Source organism: Pyricularia pennisetigena, chromosome 1 (assembly GCF_004337985.1).
Source record: "Pyricularia pennisetigena strain Br36 chromosome 1, whole genome shotgun sequence".
NCBI lineage: Eukaryota > Fungi > Ascomycota > Sordariomycetes > Magnaporthales > Pyriculariaceae > Pyricularia > Pyricularia pennisetigena.
This window is the reverse complement of record NC_043740.1, coordinates 3824434-3846115: the sequence shown is the minus strand read 5'-3', so window position 1 is coordinate 3846115 and position 21682 is coordinate 3824434. Positions and strand designations below refer to the sequence as shown.

General features: G+C 51.6%; 5 protein-coding genes across 5 annotated transcripts; 3 read left to right on the top strand and 2 right to left on the bottom strand.

The window, feature by feature from the left end:
- Positions 1–930: 930 nt before the first annotated feature.
- On the bottom strand, positions 931–2562 carry PpBr36_07695 (uncharacterized protein; the record flags this gene model as incomplete). The annotated part of the gene is made up of 2 exons (XM_029894830.1): positions 931–2119; positions 2189–2562. The coding sequence occupies 2 exons, from the start codon at positions 2560–2562 to the stop codon at positions 931–933; spliced, it is 1563 nt and encodes a 520-aa protein (XP_029748667.1).
- A 2749-nt stretch (positions 2563–5311) lies between these two features.
- PpBr36_07694 (uncharacterized protein) lies at positions 5312–7252 on the top strand (the record flags this gene model as incomplete). Its single annotated transcript, XM_029894829.1, has 3 exons — positions 5312–5458; positions 5546–6712; positions 6824–7252. The coding sequence occupies 3 exons, from the start codon at positions 5312–5314 to the stop codon at positions 7250–7252; spliced, it is 1743 nt and encodes a 580-aa protein (XP_029748666.1).
- Positions 7253–10303: 3051 nt separating this feature from the next.
- Positions 10304–12146, top strand: PpBr36_07693 (uncharacterized protein; the record flags this gene model as incomplete). The annotated part of the gene is made up of 3 exons (XM_029894828.1): positions 10304–10469; positions 10569–11079; positions 11216–12146. The coding sequence occupies 3 exons, from the start codon at positions 10304–10306 to the stop codon at positions 12144–12146; spliced, it is 1608 nt and encodes a 535-aa protein (XP_029748669.1).
- An 885-nt stretch (positions 12147–13031) lies between these two features.
- PpBr36_07692 (uncharacterized protein) lies at positions 13032–14908 on the bottom strand (the record flags this gene model as incomplete). Its single annotated transcript, XM_029894827.1, has 2 exons — positions 13032–13289; positions 13391–14908. 2 exons carry the CDS (start codon positions 14906–14908, stop codon positions 13032–13034), a joined length of 1776 nt encoding a protein of 591 aa, XP_029748668.1.
- Positions 14909–19449: 4541 nt separating this feature from the next.
- PpBr36_07691 (uncharacterized protein) lies at positions 19450–20766 on the top strand (the record flags this gene model as incomplete). The annotated part of the gene is made up of 3 exons (XM_029894826.1): positions 19450–19546; positions 19683–20591; positions 20699–20766. The coding sequence occupies 3 exons, from the start codon at positions 19450–19452 to the stop codon at positions 20764–20766; spliced, it is 1074 nt and encodes a 357-aa protein (XP_029748671.1).
- Positions 20767–21682: the final 916 nt, after the last annotated feature.

The window sequence follows — 21682 nt, the reverse complement described above, 5'->3', positions numbered from 1 at the left end:
CGGGTGAGAGGTCTGCTCAAACGCCGCCCCAAACAACTGGGGGGGGGGGTTTCTTTTGTTGCCCGTACTCTTTTTTTGATGGCTCCCTAAGACTTTGCACCAGCACGTAACATCTCATAAATTGCACGCAAGAATCAAAATTACAATATCGACTTATCAATCATTGCACAGGATGCTGAGAGTGCAATTTCCAAATTCTATGGATATCCGGTTGGAGCGGCGATTTTATATCAGGGTTTGACGTGATGGACTGACTGATCGGAACTCTCTGTGTTTTTGAGTGGCGTGAGTCGGACGAACCGGATGCTTCCTTCCACTCAACCACATTAAATTTTAGTGGGTACTTACTACTTACAAACCCCCATAGCTCCAGCAAGGCCACACTGGTCCCATCCCTGCAAAAGCCATGGCCACTTCCGCTGTCGTTCGTTCGTTCGTTGACCCATCATCATCAATCCTCATTACTACTGAATTGTGATTAATATCAAACGTGCCCGCCCGTCCAGTCGACGAGACAAGAGCATCTACATCATGCTGAACATGTAACGATGTTCACACAAGCAAGCGAGACACTTCAACAGTGATGATGCTGGTAGTCCTCTCCAAACCGGAGATTCACTTTGTATATGTTCATAACCCCAAGAAAAATTGAATGAACAAACGCCACTCCTTCCCTCCACCGAAAATTCGGCGATGGAACCATATGCCATTTTTTTAGATAATACATGAAGACCGACTCAAACACTCACTGACCTCCCTCCCTGCCCAGTCAGTTGCAACCAGTAACCAACAGCCGAGCAAGGCAAGGAGAGAGAGAGAGAGAGGGAGAGAGAGAAATAATAATAAAAAATAAGCATAAACGAGCCCGCCCATTCTGACGAAACCGACTCCCATCATAGTCTATGTCATTTCCCTTTCCATCATCAAACTTTAGCTAGCAACAGCCTCCCGCTCTGTGGCCCCCATCTCCGAGTCGCCACCAGAGCCCTGCAGTATATCTTCGACCGGACCCGACTCGTCCACAAACTTCCTCTCGCTGACGTGTTCTCCACCAGCGACCCAGACCTTGTCCTGGAACGTGCCGCGCTGGCCCTCCTCGTGCTTGAAAGGGCAGTAGCGGTTCGTGCATGGGCGGAATTTGCACATAGTCTTTACATGCGTAAACTTGCAGCCCTCGACGGAGCAGTCGCCACCGTTTCGACAGGGTGGCATGCTAGGATGCCTGAAGGTGCAGTGCGGGTTCGTGCAGTTGGGAAAGAACTTGCAGTCCTGCTGTTGGTTGTGCGCCGTCCTGGTGGCCGGTGACGGGTGTGAGCCGACACACTTGTGGTTTTTGCAGGCCGCTCCGTACGTGCACACGTCCGTCACGTCGACTGTGATCCCTGGCGGCGCCGCTGGGGACTGGTGTGCAAACTTGCAATCCTTGTTAGAGCAGTTGCGGTTGAACTTGCATACCGTCTCCTTGGGGTCCCGCTTGGCTTGGCCCATCTCGGTATCTTCGCCCCCGACGCTGCCGTTTTGCGAATTTTCCGAGGCTTTTTGCTCGCCACCGTTCTGGTCCGTTTGTCCTTGGCGGACGTTGTTGTTATTGTGCTTGTTTTGATGTTGCACCCGCTCAGACAGAGGCTTGCCGCCACGCCCACCGCGCTGGTTGTACCCTCCACGTGACTGCATCATGCTTTGCTGGTTCAGCTGTTGTTGCAAGTGAGCCATCATCTGGTTTTGCTGCTCCAACATCTGGAAGAGCCCCATCTGGAGATCCTGGCCTTGTGGGGGCATCCATCCATTGTTCATGCCTGCCATGCCACCATTCATACCAGGCCCTCCTCCTTGTTGCATGCCTCCGCCCATTGCTGCAGCCATTCCGTGCGCAATGCTCGCCGCCCTGGGGTTCATTCCACCGCGCTGTTGTCGCATACCGCCGGCCATGCCACCCCGCGGTCCGCTGGGTGGCCCGCGGGCATGGCTGTTGATCCTGTCGTTGCCGCGTGTGCGATGGAGCACGCTTTCTTGTGTCCTGTCCATCGCGCGGTTTATCTGGCCCATCATCCTCCTGTCTCGGTTGGCATTTCCCCGAATGTTCATGTTTCCATTTCGCATCGCCTTGGGACCAGTAGGACTAAAGAATTGTCAGTATTCAAGGTTTTGCTCTTGATAAATGAGCAGGGGCTGCAGTGAATAGACATACGCAGAGACTTGGACGGCTCCTTCCGAAGCCATGGTCATGTCCATGTCTTGATCATCTCCTGGTGATGTTGATGACATCGCATCGGCATCGCCATTCTGTGCGCTCTGCCCATTGAGGACAGCAATCTGCTCAAACAGCCATTTCGCAAATTCAAGCGCGTTGGGGTCGTCGGGGCCAAGGCTCAGTAGATCTCCCGCCAGCTCTGCTGCGATTTCCTCCTGAGTCTTGCCGTTGACCAACATCAAAATAATGTACTCGGCGAGAGCTGAATCATCGGCGCCGCCCGTGCCCCAGCCGACCTCAACCAGCTTGGGCTGGATGGCACTTGTTAAGGCATCCGCCAGCGGCGTGTTGAGCGCTATTTCGACGGGCATGGTTCGCGTGTGCTGTGGAGAATTCCGACGAAAAGAGGGTGTCGGGACGAAGCCTTCGACAAATGCAATCGCATGTACCGAGAAGCTCGCGATGCGGTATAAGGTGCGCGTGCGAGCAAATTCTAGTGTTTGTTTTCGATGACACAAAAAGTCGGATCGCCAGCGAAGGAGCACGCGACGCCTGGTGGTCGAAGTTGCTCAATGGCTTGGCACAAAAAGAAAAATGATTAGGAAGAAAGAAAGTCGCCTCTTCAAATATCCTGGAAAAGGCGATGTGGGCGGTTTGTCGCAAAGAATCAGACAGACTTTTGGTGCTGAATCGTCAAAGGACGTGATGTTGAACGAGAGGTTTTTTTGGTAGTGATGCGTAGAGATTTGCATCTGATACCAAGTCGCGACGGAGCAAGGAAAGTTATTGTTGTCCCAGCCTTGTCGCCCGCCATCTGCAGAAATGCTTGCGCAAGCCACTCGAAAAGCTACCTTTGCTGACCAATAAGGCACGTGCATCAGGCTTGTCGAGTGGCGCATACTGTAGAGCTTCGCAATCACGTAAGCGGGGAAGAAAGATTTCCTTCAGCTTCGTTCCAGGCACGTGACTATACACATGTGTTGTCAATAATGTGGTACCTACTGTTTGTGCATTGGACCTTTTAAGTCAATGTTGGCGCTGTGCTTCAATTTACTGTACGTGTTCCTCAACAACCTACACACCACTCACATCTTGAATACTGTGTAAGTAATAGTTATTTGTTGGCTTGCCAGTTGTGGGTAAGTTACTCACAAAACCTGGAGAATGGAAGGCAAGATCCCTTCCATGTGTACTGCAGTGCTCCGCAATCACATCCTGTTGGTCGTCATCCATGCAACTATCTATCTGGCCTAGGTAAATATGTTTTTATCTGCACGATACCGTCACAAATTTAACTGCAAATCGACAGGCGAGCAAATAAACTGCAATATTACGTTAGTGATCGTTTACCAAGATTGCCAAGGTACCCACTCAGGTGTAAACTGGACGGCCGCTTAATGTTTTCCTGTCCGATAGCTACGTTGTAGCAAAGGATGCAAAGGTCGATATCGCCCCGAAAATAAATGTCTCGGCTGGGACGGGATCAACAGCAAGATTGCTTCTGCCTGCCATCCTCGAGCTTTAACCCCGGTGCCGATCCTCATCAAAACCTGAATCCGTCAGTTCCTTGACTTGCTTCTGGTCCTGTGGCTCCCCGCGTTGTCTTTTGCCGCCATTTGGTTTTTTATCTTATCCTTGTTGACAAGTCCTTCATTTTTTTTTGATTCAATTGCAGTCAATGTAAGTAGACAGAGTCTTGTGATCAATCGTGTGTACGGTCTTCTGCAAACAAAAAAAAAAAAAAAACGAGGCTGTCGGCCATTGATAGTTTGTTTCCCTTGACCGTCCTCAAAAACAGGTTGTTTAATCATGTTCCAAAAAATTGTCTATAATGCAGTCAATTCTAGTCTTGTCTGCTAGTCTAGGACTCTGTAGACTCGGAGAAAAAGGTAACGTTGCAGGGATTGGCCCGGCTTTTGTACATCTATGTACTTTGGCGCGCAGGAGCCTGGGGCTGGCGCCTCAAATTGGTGACCAGACAAAGCTCTAATCACCAGGCGGTCGAGGACATCCAAGGGTTCTTTTGAATCTGACCGTCTTTTTTAGGCTGCAATCTTACTAGTGGTAGGAATCCAAATCCCAGCTCGCTGGGTTGGTTGAATTTTTATTACTTCATAGCGGCTCCAAAATTGGAGGAATCGATGCTGGTTCGTTCCGATCGCTTGCCATGTAGAGTGCTTGCCATATTGCACTTATGCCTTGATTTTGCTTGAGTAATAACCTTGCATTTCCGATTTCTTTCTTCGTCCATATTAAAAAAAAAGCACAGCAATAGGTACCTACCGTATCGTACCTAGAGAAATTTTCGTACCTGTAACATTACATTATATTACCGGAAAGTACAAGTAGCAGGGCGGGGGGCCTTGGTGCCACTCACCAGTTTGTGCAAGCTCCTCGTCTACATCAACGTCACCCCATGCGGGCAGCTGCAGGTCTTCTTGGGGTCCGCCACGCGACCCAAGCAAAGCATCACAAGCATAAACACATTTACAGTGAGGCGCCGGGGGCCGAGTTGATGTCTCATCGTCCCGCGGCCCTTTTTGTTTATTTGGGGTTTTTTTCTTGTTGTTATTATTACCTACGAGGAGGTACCTACGCGGTAAAACTAGCAAGCAAGTTCAAACCGGAGCTTGGCTTTAGTAATCATCGATTAGTGTTTAGGCGCAGTAGCTGCAGCGCCTGCAATCCCCAGCGATTTTGTGCCACCATCCCAAAAAAAACCCCACCTGACTTTGACCCAGACTAGACTCACTCACTCATTCCCGATTAATTCTGGGCCTTCGGAGGTGTATCCTGGTTCGTGATCGTCTGTCATTCCCTTTTTTCTCACCTGCCCCCGGCCATTTTATCTAAAATAACTCGACTTATATAAATGACTTTGCCCTACCCCGTGTTGTGCAGCATCTTTGCTTGTAAAAAATCTGTCTTGCCCGTTTTTACTTAATGGCCGCATGCCCGTTGTAAATCTTTCCCCCTTGCTCACCTTCGCTCGTTGAGCCTGCTTGCTTTTTCTTGGTGCTTGCATGCATTGTTCCCCCATTGGTATTGTTTAATTATTTTTTTTCTCCCCTTGATAGGACCCCGACGAAAGACGCGGGCATCACCACAAAACTCACAACAATGTTGTGCAAGACGTGGTTTTCATTCCTTCTCCTGGCATCGTCCGAGCCAGTGTCGGCCTTGTGGCCTGCGCCTAGGAGTTATAGCAAGGGGAAAACATCGCTGTTTATTAATGAACAGATCCAAGTTACATACAATGGACAGCGCGTAAGCTAGGAATCCCTTGACTACTCCTGTTTCCTGCTAATTTGGGAAATCACCACACGAGACGTTGAAAAATTGACAATTTTTTAGATGCCATACGTGTTCGGGTACGAGCCCACAAGCATAGACAGCAAAGACATTGTGCAGGGAGGTGTATCTCGGTCTTTGGGCTCCATCTTCAAGAGGAACCTTGTACCTTGGAAGCTCACTACCAAGAACAAGATTGACGAGTTCGAACCGCCACTGGGCGGTAAGTCAGCCTCTGTCAAATCGCTTGCCATCACTCAGCCGAAACAGGACCAGCCAAACACCTTCAAGGCGCTGGCGGGGGAGGTCGATGAGTCCTACGCTTTGACTATCGACAAGGACGGAAATGCGAAGCTCTCAGCCAACTCTTCCATTGGTGCGTTGCGGGGTCTCGAGACTTTCTCTCAGCTGTTCTACCAGCACTCAACCGGCACGTGTTGGTACACGCCTTATGCACCTGTGTCGATCGAGGATGCCCCCCTGTACCCTCACCGTGGCGTCTTGTTCGATACGGCCCGCCAGTGGTATCCCGTTGTGAACCTGCTGCGCACCATCGACGCCATGTCTTGGAACAAGATGAACCGGTTGCACGTGCACGTAACCGACTCTCAATCATGGCCTCTTGATCTCCCGTCTATGCCCGAGGTGGCACGTGAGGGTGCCCACAGGCGCGACCTAATCTACTCGGCCGACGACATCCGCCGGGTGCAGGAGTACGGGGTGCACCGGGGAGTCCAGGTCTATTTTGAGATCGATATGCCGGGCCACATCGGGTCCCTGTATCATTCTCACCCGGAGCTCATCGTCGCCTACAACGAGCAGCCGTACTACCACTACTGTGCTCAGCCCCCCTGCGGCGCCTTCAAGATCAACGACACCCGTGTGGACGCCTTCCTCGAGAAGCTGTTTGACGACGTCCTCCCGCGTGTGCACCCATACTCGGCCTACTTTCACACGGGTGGCGACGAGCTCAATGCCAACGACTCGATGCTTGACGAGAACATCCGGTCCAACAAGAGCGAGGTGCTGCAGCCGCTTCTCCAAAAATTCATCGACAAGCAGCACGAACGGGTGCGCAGCCACGACCTTACGCCCGTGGTCTGGGAGGAGATCCCTCTCGATTGGAACGTGACTCTTGGGAAAGACGTGCCCGTGCAGTCATGGCTCGGAAATGCCAAGAAACTCGCCGCGGCAGGCCACAAGGTCATTGACAGCAACTATAACTTTTGGGTAAGAAGACCAGAGAAACACTCGGCCTTATACCCTGCACGTTGCCACGTGTAATACATAGATCCTGTAACAATATCGCTAACAAGGGACGACTTTCTTTTTTGGACATAGTACCTGGACTGCGGCCGCGGCCAATGGATCAACATGGACAACGGCGCCGCCTACAGAAACTTTTATCCGTTCAACGACTGGTGCGGTCCAACAAAGTCGTGGCAGCTCGTCTACTCGTACGATCCCAGGGCGGGCCTGAGCGAGGAGGCCGCCAAGCTCGTGCTGGGCGGCGAAGTGGCCGTCTGGAGCGAGACGATAGACGAACAGACGCTCGACTCGATCCTCTGGCCGCGGGCCAATGCGGCGGGAGAGGTGCTCTGGTCCGGCAGGATCGACCCGGCGACGGGCCAGAACAGGAGTCAGCTCGAAGCCATCCCCCGACTGAGCGAGATGAGGGAGCGCCTGATCGCCCGAGGCGTCCGCCCCGCGGCACTCACACAGCTCTGGTGCACACAAGCCAACCCGGTCGAGTGCTCGTACCCTCTTTAGGGGTTGAGGGTAGCAGGCAGTTAATAACATGATTGGAGAAAAGAAAGATTGAGGAGAGGCTCTAACCGCCGTTTTGCAACAGCTTGTAGCGGACATCATTTGTTGTTATTTGAGTATTCCCTGTTTCCCTAGAGATGACGATGAGTTATGTCGATACTTTTGATTTTTATTAGAAGCGTTAGTAATACTTGGACATAATAGCCAGAGCCAGAGCCATGTTTCCTCGTTCGTCTTTTGTCTTGTACATATGAATGGCTGCAGCGTTGGGTGAGCGTCCGCAATTAGTCGCCTGAGACTATCATGTTCCTCCGTGGGCACCTTGTTTGAGGTCTTTCGGACAGGTAGATTAGGTAGTATGTTGTAGAGTATGCCATCTGGTGAATAAGTCGGACCTCGACTCACGAAGTATGAACCAACGTGACCTCTGTCGAATGTGGTATGCAAGTACTTTGTAGCTGGTAATGAAGTGCATTGTAACATTTGTCAGGATAGGGCCTTGACTTGATCATGTTTTGAGTGCAGGGATGAAAATGTCCCTACAAGGCATAGATATCTGTATGTAGGACAGAAGAAGATCTCCTCTATATCTAGATAGTTCTAGAGATAGTGCCCATGGTTAGTTAGCATTACAGTTTCGCCCGTCACTCACCACCTCAGGAATCCGTCTGTAGAAGCTGGGAAGGTCTACTGATGGTGCGTGGCAAAATGCAATTCCAAACTTCCTTCAATGTCTGTCGACAGGAACTATCCTCAAGCATCCGATATGTTATGAAATTGCGGGACTCATCTGGGAAATGTACATAAAATCATGTAAAAGCAAACAAAAGAAAAAACCAAGATGGACGTGTGCGGAGTAGGAGGAGAAAAAAAAAAATTAAGCGGGGAACGGAGACGGAGATCAAGATACCTCCGCTGGCGTCGGGCTTGGGAGTGGGGTCCGTCCGTTTGTTTCTGCGATATTTCAAACCAATTTGCTTTTTTTTAGCTTTGTCTCTCGCTAATCCTATCCTGTCTTTGGTAGCTAAAGTGTTTTTTTTTTATCCGTTTACGCAATTCATGGTTTTGCTCGTACAGTAAGATGCCTGCCAAGTCGCTTGGCAGGTCGGGGCAGCCTCAAATCAAGCGCAAGAAAAAAAAAAAAATAAGCAGGATTATGTACGCCCTTTTTTGGCATCTGTCGCACCATGTATTATTCTACCTGCACTTATTCACTCGTACAGCAAGTACATTTAGTACACAATGTACCTTGACCGATAAAATAAGGTAGGCCCACTCAGACCAGGTACTGCGGAGACGGTGCGCCCTTGCAGCATGTATCTAAACAAACTCACCGCGGAAAGCTCGTGCGATGAAAAGGCACACATAGACAGAAGCAGAATAGCACTGACAGACTAGTGTAGAAATTTCTGACGTGAGACATGTCATCATCATCACTCGAGCTTGAACTAGCAGGCGTCAATTAGATATCAAGAAAGTAAAGTTTTTTTTTAAAAAAAAAAAAAAAAATGCTGACGGTTGACAAAAAAAGGAAAAAATGTAAAATTTAACTCAATCGGGACACAACCCCACATGAATCCCTGTCCACTTGGAAGCTGTCGATCTGTTCCCCGCCTTTGGTGCCTCGGCAAAGGAGCAGAATACGGCAAGGTCCGAGAAGGGCACACAAAGTTTCTTTGACCTGCTGTGTCGTTTGCTGCCACATCCCATAAGCCATAAGGCTACATGGCATGGCTGTTTACTACTACTGATCGAACCTCACATTAAACTTCGTACGAATCATGGACTGTATTCAATCAATAAGCATAAACCCTCCCCACGGCCCTGGTATTTCTTTACCTGGGCACCTTGGCAATACTTTGGATCAGACGATGCTCTCGGTCTGCCCAGAGTGGACGGAGTATTAGACCAAATGTTGTTTCTGCCCTTGTCGTCACGCATACGCACACGCAAGAGGATGCATACTGAAATCCCAGAGAATGTTGCGTACACCTTATCATACCGTACCTTTCATGTGTCGCTCGAGCCCTGCTGGGTAGCATAGGATACTATGGAACTTTTTTTTTAACGGCCAACGGACGTGCGGGATCCCGATACAGGTCTACTGCAGGTGAAGAAGGAAAACCCCCGGGAATAAATAAGACGAAGCCAAGACTTTAACTACTAGCCGCGTGCTGCCAAGAGAGGATTCCTACGCAACTTACGCCCATGGGTGCATCCTGGTTCAGCTTTTCATCCCAAAACCTCATTTCATAAAACTGATGCAGGCTTGGGACCATAGGATGGGAACTTTTGCTCAAGCGATCAAGATATAGGATGAAGTGCAAGACCCACTCAGCCTGGAGGGCTTCGGAGGGTTAACAAGGGAGATCGTAAGGGCACCAACCAAACGGCATCAAATAAACCCCCCGACTCCCATGACTGGTTGCCCAAAAGCACGGACGCTGTGGGTAACATGATGACATCTTTGCAGGCGGTGCAACGGACGTGGAGCAACAGGAAAACAAAAAGAAAGGTGGGATCCCGCTCATTGGGAGTGGACACACACACACACACAGAGTAGTTCCGTCCCGTTGGGGTAATGGGACCCGGTATGTCACGTCCCCTGCGGGGGAAATAAAAAGAAGCAGTGGTAATATATATCCCTTTTCTGCTTGGCCAAAGATTGAGCGAGGGAACAATTCAAGAAAGCGGGACCACCCACCCTTATTTCTGTATCCCGTTTCACTGCTTTGCTGCTTACTTACCTTTCTTACCTAACCTACTGATAGGATTTAAATACGAGATATTACTTGACAAAAGGTGCCCCCTTCTTTGGACGCATCTTTTGCTTTGTATTTCCAAACTCTGGGAGTTTGTTCTGTCGCCGTCTTGCACTCGTCTGTCTTTAATCACCAACCCTTCTTGAGGCGCCATACATAAACAAGATCTGGTTGTATATCTTTCCACCAGCCAAGGAAAAGCGTGTCATTACAGGAAAAAAAAAACAGTTATCTCGATTCGCCGGCGCCGCACAACCGCCTTGCGAGAAAAGCGTCGAGCTGGTCGGCCATCATGGGTCTTGTGGAGGTTGTCCTGGACCATGTCTCGGTCAAGTCTGTCGCGTTATGGATTGTTGGATCATGGATTGTATACTCGATTGTGAAGAGGGTCACTGAAGACATCAAGATTCGCAAGCTCGGGGCTCACGCGGCACCAATGCAAAGCGTGGTTCCTCTGGGTCAGTCAAGTCTCCCTCTCCCCCAAGTGTGTCTTGTTTGCCTCGTTGCCACTCGTTTCAGACTTGTTGACACTGCTTTTTTTTACGCGCGGTATAAAGGTCTCGACAACATCTTCTTGGCCGTCCGGGCAAGTATGCAAAACAAGAATATGGAAATGTGGAGGAGACACTTCTCCAACTCAAAGACGTACACTGTCGAGGGCCGCCTCTTGAATAACCGCACCATCCTGACAGCCGATCCTGAGAACATCAAGGCCATACTGGCGTCGCAGTTTACAGACTATGGCAAGGGGGAGCCCTTCCACAAGGAGTGGGAACCTTTTCTGGGCGACAGCATCTTCGCTACCGATGGCGAAAAGTGGCACACGAGCCGCCAGATGCTGCGCCCGCAGTTCGTCAAGGACCGCGTCAGCGACTTGGAGTGCTTCGAGACTCACATAAAGACCCTGTTCAAGGCGATGGCCAATGGCGCAGCCCTCAACGGCGAGGACCAGCACGTCGACCTGTCTGCAATCAATGGCAAAAAGTTTGAGATCAGTGACCTGTTCTTCCGCTACACGCTGGACGTTACTACGGACTTTTTGCTCGGTTACGATGCCAAGTCACTATCGTGAGTACAAATCACTTGTGAGGAAGCTTTTTTTTGGGGGGAGAGAGAGAGAGAGAGAGAGAGAGAGAGAGAGAGAGAGAGAGAGAGAGAGAGAGCGGACTGTGATAGCTAATACGAGACCCGAACAACAACACAGTACTCCACGTACCGAGTTTGCCGATGCCTTCAACGAGGTCCAGCGTGTGCAAAGCACCATCACACGCTCCGGACCCTTGCAGCGTTTGGTTCCCAAGGGATCATACTACAGGGGCCTCAAGGTCATGGACGACTTCATCAATCCCTTTATCGACCGCGCCCTCCGCCTCTCCCCGGAGGAGCTGGCCTCCAAGACCAAGTCGGACCATGGCTACACGTTTCTCCACGAGCTGGCCTCGTTCACGCGGGACCGCAAGGTGCTGCGCGACCAGATCGTCGCCGTCCTCCTGGCGGGACGTGACACTACCGCCTCGACGCTGTCCTGGGCCATATACGAGCTCGGACGCCACCCGGAGTGCGTCAAGCGCCTCCGCCAGGAGATCGCCGAGGTGGTGGGCTTCAGCCGGACGCCGACCTACGCGGATCTCAAGTCGATGAAGTACCTCCAGAACGTCATGAACGAGACGCTGCGCCTCTACCCGGCGGTGCCCTTCAACGTCCGGCTGGCGCTGCACGACACCACGCTGCCCCGCGGCGGCGGGCCCGACGGCACGCTCCCGGTCCCCGTGCTCAAGAACACCCCCATCGGCTACTCGACGCTCGTGATGCAGCGCCGCAGGGACCTGTACCCGCCCGCCTCGGAGAACCTTGCTGATCCGGACGTCTTCAGCCCCGAGCGCTGGTTCCACTGGCAGCCCCGGCCCTGGCAGTACGTGCCCTTCAACGGCGGGCCCCGCATCTGCATCGGCCAGCAGTTCGCCCTGACCGAGATGGGCTACGTGCTCGTGCGCATATTCCAGCGCTACGAGCGCGTCGTCAACTACATGGCCGAGGTCGACGGCGGCCACCCGACCCTCAAGGCAGACATCGTCATGCAGCCGGGCGACGGCGTCACCGTGGCGTTTTGGGAGGCGGATAATGAAAAGATTTAGATGACTTGAGGAGCTTGTTGGGATGGGCCTTTTGTTTGTTTCTGTCCTGTTTTGGATCTTGTTTGTGGGATTCCGACATCGCGGGGTGGGGGGGGGGGGGGGGGNNAGCATCAAGATTTGATGTCTTTTCTTTTTTTTTTTGTCGGCCCCAAATCTTGTAACAAATAAAGGTCAGAAGCTTAATTTATCGAGGTTTTTTTTTCTTTTGAAACAATCACGTTCGTTTTCTAAAGTCCCGATGCCGTCGAAAAACACTTGTTGGATACGTTGTGTAAGAGACGGAACCATCTTCTCTTGTCCATTGTTTGAGATTGTTCATCTAAACTTCCGTTTTTTTTTTTCTCAAAGACTTTGCTGCTAGAACAATGCAATACGCTCGATCGGTATTTTTGGGTTCGATGCTTCTTCCTAGGTGACGAGGCTTATCTCTGTGCGTTGCAGCGTTGGGCGTTGGTCCGTCGCTCGAAACAAACCCCCTACCCTTGGTTTGCCAGACCAAGTGAGGGTATTTCGTGCCAAGAAAATTAGTGAAATGGGAACAAGAACCTCTTGCTCGAGATGTAGTCCACTGCATCTCATAAACTTTTCCTGCTCACTGGTCATGGTCTTGACGGAAACATTTGTGGCTTCATTATCAATAAATCGTCAATGTAAAATAGTCACTCTAATTTCAAGCCGCCTCTCTTTTCCAGCCTCCAGCAACGAGGGCTCTATGCAAATAGTGGACAAATTAAAATCCCCAGGACACCGCCAAGCCGTAGACCTCTTGAAACTTCTGGGACAAAGTCTTTCACAGCGGTCGATATTCGCATGAAGAAAGCAAATGAGAAACACGTTAGAAAAAAAATGACGTGTGAACTTCACCACTTTCCTCAACTACGGCTTTCAGCTCAACTGGAAGCTAGACCGGATGGCGTCACCGAGTCTTCGAGTAGCTTCAATCATGTTGTCAGAGGTAGCGGCTGCAAACGTGGCGCGGAAGAAGAGTCCGCTCGGCTCTGCGTCGTGGTCAGCCATGAACCAGGAGCCGGCCGCCACCAGGACGCCCTTGTCGATGCAGTCTTTGAATATCTCCGCTTCCATCTCCGATATGCTCATAGTCGAGGCACGTGGGTGCTTGGTATGGTCAACCTTGAGCCAGTGCTGCGGGGAGGGGTACGGGGACCGTGTTAGCGGGAACTTGCCATTTAGACGTGAAACTCACGGAACCTCCCGAGGCCAAGAAAAAAAAAGGAATCACTCACAAACATGCCAGTCTTGGGAACCTCCCAGTCGACAACCTCCCGCGGCAGATGGTCCTCGCACGCAGCCAGCAGGATGTCTCGTCTTCGCGTGTACTCTGCACGTACGTTCATCAGCCAGCGAATGTAGCCCTCATGACCCCAGGTCTCGTCCAGCAACTTGTGCAGCACCACCTGCGCTATGCCGCTGGGCCCCTGGTTGCACGACTCGCCGTGCCGGATGAAGCGGTCAATGATCTGCTCTGATGCCGTGACCCAGCCCATGCGAGAACCCGGAACGACTACCTTGGAGAATGAGTCCAATCGCATGACGCGGCCGTCGACGTCCATGCTGAGGATCGAAGGAACCAGGCTCTCCAGGAACTGCTCAGGGGTCTCTTCGGCGTCGGTGGACTGCTCCTGCTGTTGCTGCTGCTGCTGCTGCTTCGTGTCCCGGCCGCGGTAAGGGGGCATTTGAAGATAGTAGTACGGTTCGTCCTCGATTATGTAGACATCGTGCTCGCGGCAGACTTGGTAAAGAGCCCGCCGCCTCTCCTCACTCTGCGTCGAACCTGTCGGGTTCTGACCCGAGGGGACCGTGTATAGCACGTGCGGCTTGGCGGCTCCCTTCCTCTCTTCGGGCTTCCAGGTCCTCAGAATCTCGTCCATCTTCTCAGGAATCAGGCCCTCGCCGTCGACCGGGACACCAATGACCTTGACTCCTAGAGGCATGGCCGTCTCAACGGCCGTCGAGAAGCTGAACTCCTCGGTCAGCATCGAGTCGTTCCTGGCCCTGTCGCAAAAGATGCGTAGGGCCATCTCCAGCGCGCCCGTACTGCCGATGCTCATTGCGCAGCGCCAGTCGGCATACGGCGGGTTGTTGACGAGCTCCGTGTGCTCCGTGACGAAGCGCATCATTTGAGCCGAGCCAATGGCCTGGCTGTAGTTGAGCGCTATGCTGAGGTCGTAGACGGCACCGTTGGGGTCATCGGCCTGTTCCTGGACGTCATACTTGCCAACGGTGACGTCCTGACCGTGGGCGCGGGTGTCGGCTTCCGAGAAGCCACCGCTGACCGAGGGGACGCGCATCGAGATGGACTCGATGGGGAAGTTTTCTGGGCAGGGCAGGCCGCCGCCGAGAGAAATAATGCCGGGCTTTTTCAGGTTGAGGGCGGCCTGCTTGAGCCTGCAAGGCTTGCGGCTGGCCGACTCCTGGCTGAGAAGATGGTCCCAACGCCTCGCCTGGGGCTTCTGGCCGGCGGCGGCAACTTTGAACATCTCGCTGTCCGAGCCCGATGCCGTGAGGGCGACGAGCTTGCCGGCCCTGGTCCTCTTGTCGGCGATGTCTTTGAATGTGATGCGTCGCGGACGCTGCACTTTGGGTGCCCTCGAAGCTACGGAGTTTGGATTTTCGGGGACCTGCTTGGCAGGCAACCCAATGGGACCAAGGGCCTCGGCGGCCGCAGAGTCGTCGATGGCCAGAATGGTGGGAGACATTATCTTGGTTGTGGACGAGGTCCTGACCTGCGTCGAAGTGCTCATTTTGTCCAGACTTCTGCTGTTTCGTCCTAGGAAGGAGCTGTAGAAGACAGTAGAAACAAAGTAAGTACAGGCGTGATGATGATGACGACGATGGATGATGGGAGTTTGGCGACAGGTGCGTTTGACTGAACAAATAACCAAAAACAGAAAGAAAGAAAAAAAGAGAGCGCGGCTAGAACCAGAGACTAAGAGACTAAGAGACTAGATAGAGCTGAACTTGGGATGATGGGCCGACGGGCTTGATAGATATTAGACTAGAACAGACCCGAATCGCGTGATGCGATGATAAGGAAGAGCCATTGTTTCAAAGATCACTTGTTGATGGTTCAGGTCACGATACAACACGGCTCCGTTCCTAATAAAGGAAGAATCTAGAAACGAGCAAGCCAAGCTACGTAAAGGCATAAAGCACAGGTGCTCGAGCGGTGGACAAGGTTTGTTTTGTTCGGCGGGACAATTTCGGAAAGGGCGGGCATGGAATGACTCGTTTGTTTGTTGCGTTGCACACTGGGTCCTACGCCCTTTGCTCGACATGACATGATACAGAACCCCATTTCCAGGGTCCCAATTGCGTTGACATACCCGTCATGCCGTAACTAGCCGCGCACTCTCATCTCGCAGTGATCTCGGCACTTGTCGACCCCGCCGAAACTTCCAGCTTTTAGCGCCCTGTGACCTATTGCTTGATTGACACATTGCTAAGATGCCCAATACCTTTTTAAGGAACAGCTTTGTCTTACAGTAGGTGACTATCCTTGCTACCCCGCCTCACCTTGTCTAGTTCCAAGATCGAACACGCCCTGCGACGGTCATCTGGGGACTTGGCGCATTCTTGTTAGGTAATGTGGGATTCTTGATCAACCAATCAACGGCCATTATTTTCCACTTTTGGAATGCATTGCTGCTGGTACAGGATTAGACTAGCAGCCAACTGTGAATGATTATCTAAAACATACCGACTCTCATGCAAACCCGAGTCTGTCTGCGACCAGCACTATCCCACAGCCTAATTCGAGACAAGGTTCTACGTTGTTGCACAACAAGTACCACGCACCCGTCCGTTGGGATGAACAAGCAGCTCATTCATAGCTTCGTGTCCTGAAAATCATCCGAGCTTGTGCAGGGACAAGAGGTGCGTTGGCTGCGTCCGACATACCGAGGTAAGCATCCCGAGTCAAGTAGTTGCGTCGGTTGACAGCCTTGACACGAAGCCAGCATAGGTATATATAAGTGTAGGAATGTAGAATAAATCACAAATCATTCCCCAAAGTCGCGAAATATGTCAGCTTCAAGCAGATGGTATAGTGTCTCACAAAAGCATCTTCTGTAGCCAAAGATCCAAACTCCCCTCCCTAGTTTCCCGTCAAATCATCAATCGTATCCTGGTAAAGTTGAGCAACCAACCGTCCCGTCTTGATAGCACTCCCCTCTCAACACACGAATCTCTTTATCGACCGGTATCTGGGGACCTTACATATAGTCAGTTAATATCCGTGCAGTTTAAGTTACTGGTCTTCAGGTGAAATTCGCTGGTATGTATCGTAACGATGGCTTGATCTTATCTCCAGTCTCGCACTCGCGACAGACATCTCCAAGGCCAGGGCATACGCGTAATCTTTGAGGTTGCCGGCTGTCTAGGTATTTGCGAGGAAGAAACCTGGCCAAAAGATTATGGGGTCCGTTATAACTCATCATTATCCCGGATCTTCCGGAGATTTTGGATGTGCTCTGACATCGCCAGAAGTCAGCGACTGATCTGCCCGCTACTGATCAAGCCAACCAGGAACCATAAACAAAGAGCTTCTCAAGCACCCATGGGTTGCCTGTCCACCTACTGGGGCTTCATTCACCAGCTTGGATATAATGTCACCCACACGGAAGAAGGCAGGGCCGAGGACGGCGCCTCCAAAACCAATCCAAATGGCAAAGCGGAACGTGCAGGATGCCTTTTAAACGTCTGTGTGCTCACCAGGTACTCGTCCAGTCGGAGTTCCATTGGTCCCAAGAGTCCAAATCAGCCCTCAACAGCCCAGCCTTGTCAGTTTCGGCCCCAGAAGGAGTACTGGCCATGGTCTCGGTGAGACTTCCAATCAAGCAGGCCCAAGCTGGGCGATGAGGTTTCCCTTCATCATCCGCACTGATGCTATTTTGGTCCTGGAAAAAAGATCTGGTTTCAAAGTCCCACTCTGCCCGGGCCCTGGACAGTGTACACTCATCGAGGCTGATGGATTCCATGCTTGTAGAGTAGGTGGAACAACGGGACGATGGTCCTGCCATCCCGAAGACCAATGATGAAGACCCAAGGAGAAAATCGGATTTGATTTGTAGGGGTTGGGCGGAGGGAGTCAGGGCCTCTGATTCCCCCACCGCCATGGTCCGGCGGGTTCCCTGGTGCAGCTCTGGAACAGTGAGCACGGCCAGATCAAGAAGCACGACCAGCATCGGTACCAGCGAAGCAGACGATGCTCGCAGATTTTCCCGTTGAAACAAGAACACGCTGCTGGTTAGTATAATAACTACTGGGATAGCATGCAGTCCGTGGCTTTTGCCCGAGGCACATTAGCAGCGAGGCTGGAAAAAAGATTCACGTCTCAACGAGACAGACATACCGCAGGAGCGTCCCAATGTGAACCAGATGGAACATCGCCGCCGCAATTATAAAAATTGCAATGGTGCTGTCCTCCAACGCTTGCGGTCAGCGGCTCCTAGCCATGTGAATGCAGAGTCATCCCAGAGAGGTTATCCCATTAGAGGAGACTGTTTCTACTTACGCATTTTTACTGTAAACAGCATTCCCCTGATCCATCATCAGGAGGAATGCAGCAGTGATCATTGTCCAACATGGCAAAGACCTGATCCAGCCTGTGAGAAGAGGCAGCCGGGCGCCGGTTGAATTGATTGAGGTGGCGGGATCGCCCATACGCTTGGTCGTCCAAGTGCCCTGACCGACCGGCATTTTCTTGACCGTTCAGAACGGCACAAAGCTGCGAACAGACAGATAGCGATGAAAGGGCGAGCCAGTTCGGGGGGCAGGCGTTGCTAAGGGGAAAGGCTGGTCAAGTAAACCATTACACAATGTGGAATTGTGTGCGCTCGCCTCGCCCATCGAGTCGCAAGCTTCCAACAGATCCCTTATACATGACACGGAGAAAACAAGTCAGGCGGTCGGTGCCTGGAGTGGTTTGCAATTCAATCCGAGTCGCTCGGGTTAGGCCAAACCCGGGAGCATAGTTGCTCAGTTGCCTGAATGCTGGACAGAGCAGAGTTGGTTGGGCATGGATGCATGTGTAAAAAAGCAACGCTGCTCAAAGGCTGAGCGGCAGGCCTACCTCGCGCCGAGCCCCTGGGATCGGGATCGCGTTGCCCTCACCCGCTGCGTAGAAAAGCAACAACCGAATTGATCGCCCTGGACATTGGCGCCCAGAGCCTAATAGTGTCAAGGCGGTGGGGGTTGGGTTGGTTGGGTTTTTGTAACTAGGCAAGCTGAGCTCGGGAAGTTATTGATTAGCCAACCAAGACATTTTTATTTGTTTGACGACCCCAAAAGGATACCCGTTGCCCGGTGCCCAACCAGGCCGGACATAATTTTTTTTTTTTTTTTTTTTTTGTTGCTACATTCGAGCGTCCCGGCCGCCACAAGGTTTAAAAAATCGAACAAGGAATTTTCCCGTCCTTTGTCTTTCGGGTAGTGGACAGGCGCTTGTCGTCACCATTGCTCGCCTTCCCCAAGCCGCGTTGGCGAGTTTCCAAGCTTCCTTCTCTGGAAATCTTTCTTTCTCCATGTCCGAGGCGGAAGTTGCAAGCCGCGAAACCGTCCAGCCACCGAAAAGCAGGAGTGGGGTATTTTTTGAGGGATCGGCACCGCCTTTTTACCAATAATACCCCTGGAATACTCTGACCCTAGCCACTTTGGCCCCTGTGGGCGAGCTTGCCAATCGTCACGCTTTGTTTATTGCTCCCAACCTCCTCAAAAATAAACAAAGCGGGAATCCCTAATGCCAACTCAGTAAGAAACCTGCTGCGCTGTTGGCAAGTCTTGTCTTTTGAGTGATGACGCGGGAATGGCTTGGACATGGGTATAAAACTCGTATTCACTATATATTTTTATGTATCATATTTTTTTATCTGGAGGTTGGGACGCACGTTTGTGGATTCTTTACCAAAACCAACGCCACTCTAGGGTATTTCCATGTTATCGAACGCTCTTCAAAGGCATCAGAATTGTTCTACTCTGCCATTCTTATCCACACTTCCGGTTATCTATCTACATTTGCATTTGTACTTGGGGAACAAGCCATCAAGTCATCTCCAATCGCAAAGACAATATATCGCCAATAACACCAAATAAGACTATTCGTTTAATTTCAACCAGTCTCCGGATCAAACCTCTCACCAATCTCTTACTCTGTTTGGGTGTTTTTGTTTAATAAGCACAGAAGTGCAACCCGAGGAGTGAGTGGGTGTATTGTGAGGGTGCTTGTAGTCGAGAACGAACCTGAGGAGAGGATATACAAAAAAAACCAAACCAACATACCTTCACAATGATCTTGAGGTTAAGAACGGCAGTACTGGCAGTGGTGTCCCTTAGCGGACTGGTACTCTCCCAGACATGGTCGTCCTGCAATCCCTTGCATACAAGTGAGTTCACCCATCCCTGCTTTCAGCTCAGCTCAGCATAACCACGCCTTTTTTTTTTTTTTTTTTTTTTTTTTTTTTTTTTTTACCGATCTCACATGTTGGGCTATCACTTTACTAAACTATACAAACCAAACAGCAACATGTCCTGCCAACCCCGCCCTGGGCATGACCATCAACGTTGATTTCACCAAGGGTTCCGTCAACTCGTTCGCCCCGAGCGGCGGCAACCCGACCTACGGCAGCGACGGCGTAACCTTCACTGTCTCCAAGGGCGGCGACAGCCCGCAGCTCATCAGCCAGTTCTACATTATGTTTGGGCGCGTCGAGATCGTCATGAAGGCCGCGCCCGGCAAGGGCATCGTCAGCACGTTGGTCCTGCAGTCGGACACGCTTGACGAGATCGACTACGAGTGGCTGGGCGCCGATGACAGCGAGGTACAGTCCAACTACTTCGGCAAGGGTCTCACCACCAGCTACAACCGCGGCCAGTTCCACGCCAACAAGGGCAACCAGGACGACTTCCACAAGTACGTCATCGACTGGACCGAGGAGCGCATCATCTGGCTCATCGACGGCACCGCCGTCCGCACCCTGCGCGCCTCTGAGGCCGAGCCCAACCAGTACCCCCAGACCCCGATGCAGATCAAGTTTGGCGCCTGGTCCGGCGGCGACCCGTCCCTGCCCAAGGGTACCATCGACTGGGCCCGCGGCCCCACCGACTACAGCAAGGGGCCCTTTTCAATGAAGGTCAAGTCCGTCATGGTGGCAGACTACTCGACCGGCAAGCAGTATAAGTACGGCGATTCGAGCGGCTCCTGGAAAAGCATCCAGGCCGTCGATGGCGCCGTCAACGGCAACGCCGGCAAGGTCGGCAGCCCCACCATCACCGCCACCGCCCTCGCCTCGAGCTCGCTGTCTCCCGGCGTCCCCGCCGGCATCGGCGCCAACGCCAGCCCTGCCCCTCGTGTCACTGGTGCTCTCCCAGACGGCTGGATTATGAGGCCCAATGGAAAGATCGTGCCAATAGGCAATGCAGTACTCATTCGTGAGTTTTTTTTTTTCCCTCCCCTCAACTTCAAACTTTGTTCCCACTCAAAGTCTCATCGTTTGACACTGGAAACCGAACGATATGCTGACCACCATGTCCCACAGGCCCTAGCGTGATGTTGGCACTGTGCCCGCTTGCTATTTCTCTTATCTTGGGTGCCCTGATGTTGTAAACAAATGTGCCCCCATGAGATTTGTCCTTTTTTTTTTTGGTTTTTGTTTTGGCATGAATTGGGATTTATGCCGTTGTAAGTTTTTTCACGATATGCATCATCTCGGGCGTTTGCATCGGCGGGGACCGGTGGGTTTAGACTGCATCTACAGCGGGCTTGTGTCAGCACCATGCTTTAGTCTCTATGTAGACTCTGTTTTTTTTCCTCGGCATGAGGTTCTCATGAACCTTGAGGATTTTCATCACGATATAACACGATTAATGGCAGCAAGCATATATATCATCGTTTTTCTTTCACATAGCAGCGTTCCCTGGATCCCGTTTATCCTCACCCGGAAAATACTCGTCTTGTCACCACCAGCTCCAACGGATGCCTAGACGGTCGATGGGATGGGAAGAGAACCACCCAGCATTAAGTCGCAAATGGGCGGACATATGTCTACCCCAATTCTCTTGATATAAACCAGTTCTGCACAGATTTAACTTGTTTTATTCTTGTTCTCGTCTAGAGTTGACCGCTGTAGAGTGGTCTACCTGTGTGAATTAATGGCAAATACCACGACCAATTGCTCCCGTGCTGGGTCATGTTGACCAATCAAGTCTCTCGGTAACAAACTGCATCCTCTACAGCCCGGAATAATCGCGCAGAAGGAAAAATCAGCGCTGACGAAGCCAAACCGCCTTAACGACAGTCCTCGGGTCTCTCGCACCAGATTGCTGTATATGTGACGAGGAGTGGGTGCTCCAAGAGTGATTGCTCAGAATAAATTGCTTTTGGAAGATGAACCAGGGAGTCTGCTGAAGCGAATGCGCAGAGGTCTATATACATATGACACAAGGGTTGATTTTAGCAAGCGGTTTGTTCGCTGAGGGCGTCATATGCACCCATTTCTCAAAGGTAGAGCAGACGAAAAGGA